At 46.7% G+C, this 13,781-nt stretch overlaps 1 protein-coding gene across 1 annotated transcript in view; it reads left to right on the top strand.

The window, feature by feature from the left end:
* Positions 1 to 12,153, top strand: part of SND1 (staphylococcal nuclease and tudor domain containing 1) — a 486,824-nt gene extending 474,671 nt beyond the window's left edge. The window contains exons 19-24 of the mRNA XM_043965422.1: positions 6,513 to 6,636; positions 7,532 to 7,601; positions 9,086 to 9,199; positions 9,484 to 9,687; positions 11,353 to 11,397; positions 11,505 to 12,153. Of these exons, the coding sequence (XP_043821357.1) occupies positions 6,513 to 6,636; positions 7,532 to 7,601; positions 9,086 to 9,199; positions 9,484 to 9,687; positions 11,353 to 11,397; positions 11,505 to 11,570 (623 nt within the window). The 3' untranslated portion in view covers positions 11,571 to 12,153. The remainder of the gene's footprint in view (positions 1 to 6,512; positions 6,637 to 7,531; positions 7,602 to 9,085; positions 9,200 to 9,483; positions 9,688 to 11,352; positions 11,398 to 11,504) is intronic.
* Positions 12,154 to 13,781: the final 1,628 nt, after the last annotated feature.

Raw genomic sequence — 13,781 nt, 5'->3', positions numbered from 1 at the left:
CTCTACCTATGGAAACTCATGGTCTTGGAGAGCTGAGAGGCATTAGAGAGATGACCTTTAGAGGCTGTGCTAAGCCTCCCTCCCTGGTCTCTTTTTCAGCCTCTTTTTTATCTTTATTCCCTGACCTTTTCCCTTTCATCTCTCCCCTGCCTGGAGAGACAGATTGATGAGTGAAAAAGAGGAGGATCTTGCAACATCCCCCAGGCAAGATTGGAGCTGAGGAGGTAGACACATCTACAGGGAGTAGGGGCCCAAGGAAGCTACCAGCAGACTCTGGCCAGGCTGACGTATGGCACTGCCCAGTCTTTTCTGTGGTTTCCTTCTGCACTGAGCCCCAGCTCCAAACTGCCGATGGCCGCACCTCCTCCCTTCTAATGATATTTCTCAAGTAGCTGCCTTTGGAGCAATGCTATTTTGACAGAAAACCCGTCCTTAACTGGACTCAGGCTTGCTGTGTCTGGGAGGAGAGAAATGACCGCAGCTATCAGAGCAAAAGAGGAGAAGGAGTCACTGTTGGCATTAGGACAACCAAGATCCTAGGAGACACTTGGGGGCTGGGAGGGAATCTGTCCAAGGAGACACTGACAGCACCTCAAGGAAATCGCTCCCCACCCCAGATGCTGGAGGACAGCCAGGAAACCAGGAACTGAAGAATTCCTATTTATATGCAGCTTGGAGGTTTACAAAAGGCTTTCCTCACAGCCACCCTGCGAGGGCAGTAATGAAAGGACTGTTATCCCCATTTTGGAGATCAGAAAACTAGCACTCTGAGAGTTTAAATGATTTGCCTGCAATTATACAACTAGAAAGTGTAGGTAGAATTTGAACCCAGGCTTCCTCTTTCCAAATCCAGGCCTCTATCCCTGTTGCCATAAGGCTTCTCTGCCTTCAAAGGCAGCAGAGAGAAGAAAGAAAGAACACTGTTTATGTCTAACGTGCCGCAGCTGAAAGAATACTACTACTCTCTCTCTCAAATGATCATAGACAACTGAATGGATTGAGCTGAGTGGGGATGAGGGTTTCTATTCGATCGACAATGAGAACCAAAGCTAGACACAAGGCCAGGGATTGCAGGGAGTTGTCAGGCAAGCTGACTCACATCAACTCACCCCAAAGTAGCTGTTGTAATGAGACTGCCCAGGGCACACGGCACAGCAGGGACCACCTTTAGAGATGGGGTGAGACAGATGTCTAGTTTCACTACTCTGGGCCACTGGGTACTTCACTGAAAGGAGCTGCCCAAAACAAAGAGGACACTACCCCAGTGTTGAAGGCTGCCTTCTGTAGTTTCTCATTCTGACAAGAACAGTAGCTTGAATTCACATTATAGAGCCCTTGAGAATCACAGAGCACCTTCATCTACACAGAGAGATTTAGCGTCAAGAAGTGGAAGAACTGTAAAAAGAGATTGAAGAGAAATAATAGAAGCTGGCATTTTTGTGTACTCTCTAAAGCTGTACACATCCATGCGCATATATATGTGTGTGCATGGACATATACATGTAGTGTATAAACTTATTTAACCTTCACAGGAGCCCACAGAGACAAATGCTGCAAATATTATCTTTAACTTACAGGTGAAGAAACTGAAGCTTAGAGAGATTAAAGGGTCTGCTCATAGTTGAACCACAGGCATTTCACCATATGCCTGATAAATGTTTTCACCCTTTACTTGAAGAACTCCAGGAAAGAGGAACCCGTAATTTTTTTTAATGGTTCTTGGGGCAGCTAGGTGCCACAGTGGATAGAGAGCACTGGCCCTGGAATCAGGAGGACCTGAGTTCAAATACAGCCTCAGACCCTTGACACTTACTAGCTGTGTGACCCTGGGCAAGTCACTTAACCCTCATTACCCAGCAAAAACAAAATTATATTTTTTAAAAATGTTGGGGGGGCAGCTAGATGGCACAGTGGATAAGGCACTGGCCCTGGATTCAGGAGTACCTGAGTTCAAATCCGGCCTCTGACACTTAACACTTACTAGCTGTGTGACCCTGGGCAAGTCACTTAACCCCAACTGCCTCACCAAAAAACAAAAACAAACAAACAAACAAAAATGTTGAAAATTCTCTTGACATGTAATTGGAAAAAATAAATACTATTTTTAAAAAGAAACTTTTTTGTGTGTGTGTGAGGCAATTGGGACAACATTCATTTTTGTAATATTGAGTTACAGATTTTTCTCCCTTTCCTCCCCTCTCCCTAAGACAGCAAGCAATCTGATACAGGCTATACAGTACAGTCATGTTAAACATATTTCCACATTAGTCTTGTTGCAAAAGAGGAATCAGAGCAAAAGGGGAAAACTCCAACAACAAAAAATGAAAATAGTATGACTTGATCTGCAGTCAGACTCCATAGTTCTTTCTCTGGATGTGGAGAACATTTTCCATCATGAGTCCTTTGGAATTGTCTTGGATCATCCTATTGCTGAGAAAAGCTAAGTCTATCACAGTGTTGCTGTTACTGTGTACAATGTTCTGGTTCTGCTCACTTCACTCAGCATCAGGAACCCATGATTTTCAAGGCAATCCTTTGTCTTTGGGGTAGCTCTAATTGTTGGAAAGTCTAGGTTTTGCAGCTTCCCCTCTTCCAAATGAAAGCCCCTCACATGCTTGAAGTCTACTATCATCGGCCCTCTGTCCCAAAATCTTTTCATCTTTAAGCTGAACGTCCCTGTTTTCTTCAGCCGGCCATCATGAAGCATGATCTGGAGATTTTTTTCATCATTCTGGCTACTTTCCTCTGGATGCTTTCCATCATATCAGTTTCCTCCCAAAATTACAGTGCCTACTAGTAAGCATAATACTCCAGATGAGGCATGAAGTACAACAGGATGATAACCTCCCAGGGTCTGGACACTTTGCCACTCTTCATGTAGCCCAGTATTTATTGAATTTGATTTTTGGCAGCCACATCACACTGTTGACTCATTGAACTTTCAGGCCACTAAAATTCCCATATCTTTTTCAGATGAACTCTCTAATTATTACTTCTCATTTTATACTTTTAAAATTGATTTTTTTTCATCCAAGTAGAAGACTTTACATTTATCCTTACTGAATTTCATCGTCTTAGATTGACCCTATGTTCCCTGTCAAGATTGTTTTGAATCCTGACTCTGTTATCCCGTGTTATCTATCCTGGCTAAATAAGCGTCTGCCTTCTCTCCATTGTTATCATCATCCCTTCCACCCTCAAACAACAGCCCTGTCCCTTATTTGAGCATATTTTCAGTAGTATAGCTTAAAAAAAAATGAACAAATCCTTTCTCCTTTCTTTTCCTTTCCTGCCCAGCCTCAGCCTGTTCTGAGCCTTAGCACTCTGAACACTATTCTCACAGAACTGGGCTGTGCTTTTGTATTCATGCTCCATTACCTGCCCTTGTTTCTGTCTTCTGTACAAGTCTGTTTGTAATCAAGTAGCTAATGAGCTACTACTGTTCCTCAAACAGGATGTTACATCTCCTGTCTCCATGCTTTTGCACTAGCTGTTCTCCCTGCCTGGAATACTTTACTTTTTACCTCTACCTCTTCAGACTTCTGCAGGAAGCCTTTCCAGATCTGCCCTAGATGCCAAAGCCTACCCCTACCCCTCAGATACATACTCCTCTGTGTGTATCCTGCATGTACCTACTTTTTTACATTTTGTCTCTCCTTCTAGAATGTAATCTCCTTGAGGGAAAGTACTGTTTTTGCCTTTCTTTGTTCCCCTAGAACTTAGCAGAGTGCCTCCACATTAGTCTCTTTTGACCTCTTCCCTTTCCTCATAATTAGAATCATTTCTCTTTAGGATTTTAGAATTGTATTCTTGAAAGTTCTGTATCCTTCCTAGATGCAGTTCCCCTGTAGAATTTTTATCCATGGGACCTACCTGTCTTCATTTTTTGAAATCTGATCTCCAAAATTCTAGGATGCATATCAGAATGTGTCTTTTTCTTGATCACACATTCTAAAATGAGATGGTCACTTCCCTCAGAGTTCCCATCATTTCCATCCCAGCAGCCGTTCCCTTCTCAGTGGTAGGACTCAGAGCCAGATGAGCAGTTCCTCTTCTCTTTGAAGGATAAAATTATCATTAAGGTAATTCAATAGATTTTTAGCTACTAGCTGTGTGTCCCTGGGCAAGTCACTTAACCTTTGTTGGCCTCAGTGTCCTCATCTGTAAAATGGGGATAATAATACCACCTCCTCCCAGGGTTGTTGTGAGGATCGAATGATTTCGTATTTGTAAAGTGCTTAGCATAGTGCCTAGCACATAGTAGGTGTCATAAACATATGAGCTATCATTGTGATGATTATGATGATGATTATTCTTATCTTCTTAGTATATTGTCAACTCTAGGGTCAAGTGCATTGTCTACTGCAGCACATTACCTCTCGTGTCCCAGAATCTCCTGAACTTCTATGTCTCTGAAAGACAGACTTCAAGTGCTTGGGAGAATGTCACCTTGCACATTATCCCACACAAGACCAGATCTGTGATACTGAGTCTTTAGTCACTGTCTCTTGTAGCAAAATTCTGGGGTTACTTTATCAAGACAGAAACCTCATTCATGAGCTGCAGAGACAGGAGAAAAAAGAGGAAAGGGATAGAAGTAATGAGGAAAACCTCAGACTGAATTTCCAGAATAACTGAGGAGAATAAGCAAATTGAGAAGTAAGGGGAAAAAACTTTGAAGATTTTATACTCCCTTTTCCCCAAGACAATATCTACTCCTTATGGTGACCTGAATGGTCCTGTTCTCTAAAACTTGCTGTTAGGAGTAACTGGTAAACTGATTATACTAAGTTGTAACTGATTGATAGAGCTGAAATTTAAAAAACAAAACAAACATACAGACCAACAAAAAAACCCCAAAGCTCTGCATTTAACATTTCAGACAGCAAATAGCCATGTGAGTGAGGCATGGGGTAGAGAGGAGGGGTGGTTTTCCTAGGTCCCTAAAATGTCTTTAGGTAAGCTCCGCTCTGGTTGAGCATCATTCATTTCTTTAAGGTGGATTGGGGATTATAAAGTATTCACTGATGGGTGAGGAAAAGAGTCAGTTCCCTTCAGATCCAGACTCTTGGGAATGCAAGGTGAATAGCTATTCTAATGGCCAGAGAGAGTATATACACAAGCACACACACTCACAATCACGTTCGTAGTCTAATCCTCTATCCTCCTGAAGTGACTGGAGGGTAATAGGAGAAAGTGATCTGCCAAAGGAGACTTGGGATCTGGGCAGACTGCCCTGAGAGAAGGAAGATGAAAGAGGGAAAAGGAAAAGCCAGCCGATCTGCTGCTGAATCAGGGCAGGCTTCCTAGAAGAGTGGCAGGTGGGCAGTATTAGACAGTAATGCTGTGGAGCAAACCCAGGGTGTTCCCAAATGGACAGCCGGCATGGACCAGTCCTGCAAGGTGGATGGGAGTCAGAGAAGAAGAACCAGGAAGCATTGGAGCTGCTTACCCTCTGAATTAAGAGGGGGGAGAAATGATGTAAAAGGCCTTCCAATCCATTCCTTATGTTCCAGATGAGGCAGCTAGGGGTTAGAAATGAGGCCTGAAGGGTCGACACCGTCCAAGGTCCCAGCACAGTAGTGGCTGGAGCAGGGGAAAGGAAGAAACCAATAGCATTGGAATCCATCCGGCCCCTAGAGTGGACAGAGATGTTTAGGAGCTGAGGGACATTGAGTTCAATGACTAGATCACATCTAGTTGAATAAATGGGGATCTGGGCTTGCTATACCAAAGTTTGATCACCTTTTTCCTGGCTTCTGACTCTGCTTGATCATACCTTTGCTGGGGATTTTCTGTGGTCCCCTGTCCACCTCTGCTTTTCATCTCACCATGTAGGTGGTAGGGTGGTATAATGGGTAGCCATACTTGTTTCTATGCCTGGAGACAGACAACCATCTGGATGACCTAAGCCAGGTACAGCCCTGGAACAGAGATGCTGGGGGATAAGAGAGGAGAGTAGACAGAAAGATGAGCTGGCGTATCCAGAGAAGGCTCACTTTGGGTCAGTGGTGGTAGTCAGGCCCTTACTACCTTACTAGAAAAATCCCACCTTTAGGACCTTGGAGTTAGAAAGATTGGTGTCGCTTCCGTGGGTAGAAAACCTTCAGGCATCCTCCTTCCCTGCTCTTCCAGCTGGCCTAGTCACAGAATCACAGACTGAGAGCCAAAAGGAACCTCAGAGAACACGCAGTCTAACCCATGTGGCTTACTCAAAATCACTCAAGTCAAGGCAAAACTGGAACTTGACCGCAGACCCCACCTCCAAATCCACTGACACACCACCCCTTCCTCTTCAGGCTGACTTAAGCCTTCCATGACCAAGACACTGACCTCCTGGTCACTTCCTGCCATCTTAGGAATGTTGTGGGCAAATATCATTCTATATGATGATGGTTCAGGAATGGAAAAGATTTCTGCCTTCCAACCCCATGCAAAGATGGGGACCCTGAGATATGGAACACCTGGGCCTCACTCTACTTTCCTTCTCTATCACCATTCCTCCAACACAGGTACACAGCTAGAAAAGTTGATGGAGGGCATGAGAAATGACATCGCCAGCCACCCACCCGTAGAGGGATCCTATGCCCCTCGCCGAGGAGAATTCTGCATTGCCAAGTTTGTGGATGGAGAATGGTAAGCCTCGCTGGGACAGAGCAAGGGGAGGTGTCCTGGGAGCGGCTAAATAGCCCTCATGGGTCTGCAGCTTTTCCAAGGTGGCATGATGACATCATTCTATTCCTCCTGGCAGCTCTCTTGGCTAATCAGTTTCTATTCCGTTACCGGTGATTTCCCCCTGCCAGTCTGAGGCCAGCTTTGGGGGCAGTGTTTTGGCAAGTTTGCATAGGAGAGCCCCCTGCAGCTTGGCCAGCTCCCTGAATGCAGAAGCAAATGGCATTCTCCCAACTCCCCTGGGGAACTAGCCTATGGAAGGCCTGATAAGACGGAACCAACTGGCATGTTCCACACTCACACAGCAAAAACAGCAATGCTGTCACATTATTGGGGGTGGATCAAGGAGCACACCCAGCCTTGGGACAACCCTCTGGTTGTCTGAGGGTAGTGAGACCAGCACCCTGAAGTTGGGAAAGGGTTATATGAGGCTGGCTGCAGAGGGCAGGGCCCATGGCCTTCCCAGGGTGAGAAAGTGACTTGGATGTGTTCCCTGCTATAGCCTCCCAGACAGATCTGCCGACTAATTACAGCTACTGTTTAGTGTGCTGGGTTTAAACAGCAGACATCAATCTAGTCATTAGTCTTGTTGCTTTATGCCCTGAGGACACATTAATCTGCTTCATGCATTCCATTCTCCCTCCCCTCTCCTTCCCTGGTTACTCAGATCCCAATGGAGGATGGACACTCTCCCTCGGGTGAGGGAGTGGGGGCAACCCAAGCCTTCTACTCTGCTCTTAAAAAGGGCATCTGGAGGATGGCCCTGCCGTCTTGTGGTTTCTGAATAGCCACAGGCTTCTCCCCCACTCCCCAACTATATTGTGGCTGTTTTTTCAACTGTGACGTGATGCCCTTGCAGGTACCGAGCTCGGGTAGAAAAGGTGGAGTCTCCAGCCAAGGTTCACGTCTTCTACATCGACTATGGCAATGTGAGTGTGAAGCAGAAGAAGACTAGATGCTGCTGACTCCCTGACGCGTTAGGTTTATAGGGAAGGGGGAGAAATGAGCACACTGCCAAGCTTCTGGTACAGACAAGGCCAAGCTTCTGGGAAGCAGCATAGGACTGGGATTCTTCACTTTTTAGGTTATAGACTCCTTGGCAACCTGGTGAAGCCTAGTCTCAGAATCCTGGTTTTAAATGTATAAAATGTAATATGTCAAGTTACAAAAGAAACCAATTTCATATAGTTATCAAAAATATTTTAGAACAAGTTCAGAATTGTATTCTGGTCAAAGCCATAAGCTCACCTGGACTCATACCCTACTGCAGGTACGAACGCCCACAGTGTACTGCTTCATATAATCCTACTGAGGAATTGAACCTGGTACCCTTTAACCTCCTCCAGGTTAAAGTCCCCACAGGTCCCAGCTATGTAGGGTCGTAAGTGTGTTTGTATGTGGCTGGGCTGTTCCCGAAAGGGGGGGGGGGAGTGTTAGATGTATTCTCAGGACACAATGGACCCTGTACCCTGAAAGAAAAATAACTCAGGCCAGGAGCCACAAAAAAAGATTCCAGGAGATTCCCAGCAAATCTAAGAGAGTTGGCAAGTCTTCCATGTTCCTCACATAACCCAAGCTTCTCTCATTCCTAGAGTTTAGGATGATAACTGCTCTACATCGCCGCCTCTCCCCACCCACCCTTGCCCCATTTCCTTGGTCACAAGCAAAAATAAGGAGCAACTTTTACATCCTCTGCAGTCAGATGGCCAAGCATGAAGGACTTAGTTGTGTGGAAAGTGTAATGGGGTCATACTGTGGACATCATAGAAACAATGGCCAGGGATACAAGGAATTTCCAGCTAGGGCTCAAAGACTGACCCCTTGCTGCTTCCTGTTTCCCACTCTTGGCTTAGACTTAGCGATGGGGTGCAAAGGACAAAGTGAAGCTCTAAAAGAAGGGAGCACATTGGCTCTCTAGTAGAACCAAAGCAGAGTAGGCAGGTCTCCAGGGACTCCCAGGATGTTCCTCTCTGTTCCCCTTCTCAGCCAGCAGCTGAGACCTCCTCCATCTCTCTGCCGAGCAGAAGAGTCAGGGGCCTGTCTCCCAGAAGATAGGTCTTTGGAAGGAAGTGGAAATAACAATTAGAGGCTAGTTATCACTGTGATTATTTTAATAGGCACCAAGCCCAAGGGTGAAAAGGAATGAGTCCCTGGTGTTAGCTCTCATCTGGGGCGGACACCACCTCCCAAGGTTAGAAGACTGGGAAAGGCTATGGGTGTGGCTAAAGTAGAATCTATCTACCCCAGGGCTGAGAGTCTGAGACAGTTCCAATTCATAGATTTTCCCTAAAGCCAAAGGCCCAGCCAAGAAGAGGCCCTCCAGAAAGAAGGGAACCCCAGAATTCTGAGAAGGTTCCAGGGTTGGGGGTTATGTGGTGTGATGGGGTGACTTCTCCTAATGCTTTCCCCACAGAGAGAGATCCTGCCATCCACCCGTTTGGGTACATTACCACCCGCCTTCAGCACCCGAGTGCTGCCTGCTCAAGCCACAGAGTATGCCTTTGCCTTCATCCAGGTGCCACAAGATGTGAGTCCATACCTTTCCCTGAATGTGCCCCATTAAATGTCTAAAGAGATATTTCACAGCCCATTTCCAGGACTAGCCTGCACTTGTGCACAGGTGTACCCACGTGTATATAAGCTTGTGTGTGTACACATGCACACACAGAAATGAGCATTTTTCGGTCAAGGTGGGAAAGAGGACAGGTGGGTAGGGCAGTGCATGACCCATGCGTGGCAGGCATTGGTGAAGGCTGTTGCACCAGTTTGTAATGCCAAAGCTATTCTTTATTGTGGTATTCTGCTCCCCAGGAGGATGCCCGCACAGATGCTGTGGACAGTGTGGTTCGGGACATCCAAAACACTCAGTGCCTACTCAATGTGGAACACCTGAGCCCCGGCTGCCCCCACGTCACCCTTCAGTTTGCAGACTCCAAGGGTGATGTGGGACTGGGCTTGGTTAAAGAGGGGCTGGTCATGGTGGAGGTTCGCAAGGAGAAACAGTTCCAGAAAGTGGTATGTTATTAGGGAAGGGAAACCACCTGATATATTGGTAAGGCCTGAGGCCCTACTACTTTTCTTCTAATGAGGATTATCTACCTCACCTTCCACACCACCACTGGACAAAGGGGGGGGGGGTTACCACAGGCAAGAATTAGGTATGTGGGGTTGGGGGGTGGCAATTAGTTAATTACTTTTAATATTGAGTGTGGTGTGTGTTTGATTAACAATTTAGGTGCAAATTGAAATGGGAAATTAACCCTTACATTTTCCCTGGGTGTTTGGTCTGAGGAAAAGGCACAGTTAGAAAGCTTTGACCAGAGATGGGTTTGTACCTCTGTTCTTTCTGTTCATGAAGAGATAAGGTACCACAGTTCCCATCATGCAATTCAGACAGGGGCCCCCTTCCTAGATCCACCCTTAGAGCTATAGGTGTTTTAAGCCATCACCCAGGTATATGATCCTCTTTACCAATAAAATGAAAATTGTCACCTTGAACTCCATCTAGCCCATTCACAGCCCAAGATTATCTCTATACCTACCAACCCTCATCTTACTGGGGAAGGTTCTTTTTGTAAGGAACCAAGGCTGCTTGTCAGCTAACAGTAGGGAACATGCTTCACACAGGCCAAGCTAGTGTGCCCTCTCTTAAGGGTAAATTGGAGATGTGAAGTTCCTTCTAGCCCCGCCATTGTGAGACAGAAAACTTGTCACTGGGCAGAGGGAAGACATTCTTCTCTTCCATCCCACCTACTGGTCTAAAGGTCTGCAGAAGGTGGAGGGGTTGGGTTGGAGAGTAATACTTCTTTGGGGCATTTACTGCCTTTGCCTTCCTCCATTTCACCCATCTTTTTCTCTACTTTCACGGTCTCTCCTTTCCCCTTCTCTGTTTCCCTCCTGATGACCCAGTCCTTCCTCATTTATTTGTGGCTGGCTCATGGGTCGATAGTGTTGATTGTGAGAGTCAATATTCCATTTGCAACAAGACACCACTGTTTAGAAAACAGGCACCTTTCCTAGGATTGCCTTTCTTTCCACTTTGGGAAAAGGCCTGACTGCTCCCACTCCCTGCCCCACCCTGCCCCACACACACCCCCCACACCAGAAAGCGAGCTTGCCTAAGATGTGTTCGTGTTTTAGAGCTCCATTATATGAGGGAGAAGCGAGCCTTCCCAATCGTTGGGCAGCAGAACTCTCCCCACCCTCCCCTGTTCTGACCTCTGGAAGAGACTTAAGTGGCAGTCTAGTCCAGCTTACACTCAGAAAGAAATTCCCCACTGTGTCACACCAACCACATGGGTGTCTGGCCTGTTTGAAGGCCTCCAAAGAGGAAAGCTCCGCACCTCCTTAGGGAAGGCACTGCCCCTCTGGACAGCCCTCGCTGGGAGGAAGTCCTTTCCTGCCATTGAGCCCAGCCTAAATCTGCCTCTTTACAGCTTCAGCCCATCTCTCCTGGTCATGCCCCTCTGGAGCCAAGGGAACAAATGGAATCCTTCCTCCGTGTGACAGCCCTTAAAACACTTGGACAGCTGTCATGTCTTCCCCAAATCTTCTTCATTCCCCTCATGTTCCTAACCCTGATGAAAATGATGGGGGCAGAGGGTGCCACTCACAAGACTGGGAGTGCCTTGGGCTAATTCTTATCCCCTGACATCCTTCTCCCTGCTCTTAAACCTACAGATCACAGAGTATCTGAATGCACAGGAGTCAGCCAAGAGTGCCAGGGTGAGTTCCTGCCCCAGGGACAGCTGTGGGGTGGGAGCAAGGTGGATCATAATGCTTGGGGAAGAACGCACTGAGCTAACAGCTGTGTTTGCCCTTTCTTGTTACAGCTGAATCTCTGGCGCTATGGAGACTTTCGAGCAGATGATGCAGATGAGTTTGGCTACAGCCGCTAGAAAGTGTCTCTTGCCCCTGTCAGCACCGCTTACACTAAAAACCTTTTCCCCACCTGGCAGGAAGGTGCCAACTGGAGAGCCCAGGATTGGGAAGGGGAGGGAGGCGGGGGAGGGGGAAAGGATGGGTCCAGCTTTGCTTCAGTGTAAGGGACTGTCTCGTGAGGCAGAATTCCTAGGTGGGGGGATGGGGAGGCTGGAAAGCTTTCCTGGGGCTGGGGGCATTGCCATCTGGGGTGATGGGTACAGCCATCCCAGGTTCCTCCTGACCTGATTTGTGTTTTTTAATTGTCTTCAAATCAACTTGCCTGTGAACAGGATTAAATACAAAAGACTTTGTACACAGGGGAGGCAAGGGAGAGCCATGAACCAGGAGTAGCTGCCACTGGGCACCCTACCCTAACCCATATGGTCCTCCTTCCCTCTGTGCCTCCTAGTTCTCTGACTGATAGTTGATTACGTTACTTCTCTGATCTGTCCATTCTTAACGCCAGCAGCATCCACCCTTGCTCCCTGCCCCAGATGCCAACCCCTATTCTGTATTTAAAGCTTGCGAGACCCAATAAAGTAGTGAGTGCTGTCCGCAGCTCGTGTGTTGGTCATTGTGGAACCCAGGAAATCCTTTGCAGGTGTTGTCTGTCGGTCAGTGGGGGCAAAGTGTTCATCCAGACTGCAACTGAAGATATCAGTAACCCATGGCATGAAGTCATGTCCCAACTCCACCATAGACTGAGCCAGATTTCAGTGAGGCAGAATTGGGTCTGGACATTTCCCTAAGAATCTGTTCCTTTCTCTTCTCTCTACTATGAGGCTGCCTCTTTTGCTCCCCATGGAACATAAAGCTGAGTCACCCCGTTTAGGATTTCCAGGAATCCCCTACCTCATCATCACCTACATATTATAGGAAAAGAGACTTCAAGGCACAAAAAGTTCATACCCACAGTTTTGATTAAACAAGTAATACAACAGACAGTAGGGACAGCTAGCTGTACAATGGATAGAGTGCCCAGCCTGGGTGATTCACTTCACTCTCTTTGCCTCAGTTTCCTCATCTGTAAAATGAGCTGGAGAAGGAAATGGCAAAACCACTCTAGCATCTTTGCCAAGAAAACCCCAAATGGGGTCACAAAGTCAGACACAACAGAAACAACAATAACAACAACAGACAGTACAATTCTATCTCCCCAGAGTGACCTGTAAACACACGCACAATATAAAAGGCCCAAGGTGGGGATGAGGGAATGGGAAGCTAGGTTAGACCTTGGAGCAGGGCAGGATGACTTCTTGCCACCTAGAGCCAAGAAAGGGAATCTGAGTGGAGGTACAGCGGCAGGAAGGAGCTGATAGCACTCCTAGGAGCAGGCATCCAGTAGATAGTGTCCTACTGGCCATTCTGGTCCCTTTGTCTCTGCCCCATCTGTGTCCATAGCCAGGAGAGCAGCTTTTTGGGGGAGGAACGGTCCAAAAAGTCGAAGGTTGCTCTGAATGTGGCAAGTGACAGAGCTACAATATAGCTAGCTGAGGAAAGGACTGCTGGCTGCTCTAGGTACATTTGGGCTTTTTTTATTTGAGGCAACACCAAATGCATAAGAATAAATGGACTACAAGTTGTTTTTAAATGGTTTTCCACTGGGAAGAAGGGAAACAAACTTTCAATTCGTGTTGGGAAAGAAAAGGACAGTGTCAAAGGCTGCAGAGAGGTCGAGAAGGATGAGGACTGAGAAGAGGCTGCTAGATTTAGCAATTAAGAGATAATTTGTAACTTTGGAGAGAGCAGTTAAATGATAAGGGCAGAATCCAGACTGGAGGGCTAAGAGAGTCCAAGGGAGAAAAAAGTGGAGGTGGCTAATGGAGCTTACCTCAAGTTTATCCACAAAAGGAGAGGGATATGAGACAATAGCTAGTGGGGATGGATGGGTCAAGTGTGCCGTGTAGCAGAAGACAGCTGACTATATAGAACTGATGTTCACGAGAAAGAGTTGGCAGGGCATGAAATCCAAGTTGGGGGTGGGGCTGGGGTCGAGGGCAAGGAAGTCACGGACAAAAGACCAACCTACAGTTAACTAACTCTAGTGTCAGAAAGCAACATGAGGCCAGAGTAGGTCACAGATAGATTCAAAACCAGAAGGGATAGTGGGACAGGAGACTGCAGTGAGTATGGACAAAAGGCTTAAGGACGTAGAAGAAAAGAGAGTTCAAAGATCAGAATCATGG

Source organism: Dromiciops gliroides, chromosome 5 (genome assembly GCF_019393635.1).
Source record: "Dromiciops gliroides isolate mDroGli1 chromosome 5, mDroGli1.pri, whole genome shotgun sequence".
Classification (NCBI taxonomy): domain Eukaryota; kingdom Metazoa; phylum Chordata; class Mammalia; order Microbiotheria; family Microbiotheriidae; genus Dromiciops; species Dromiciops gliroides.
This window is presented reverse-complemented; position numbering and strand designations above follow the sequence as displayed.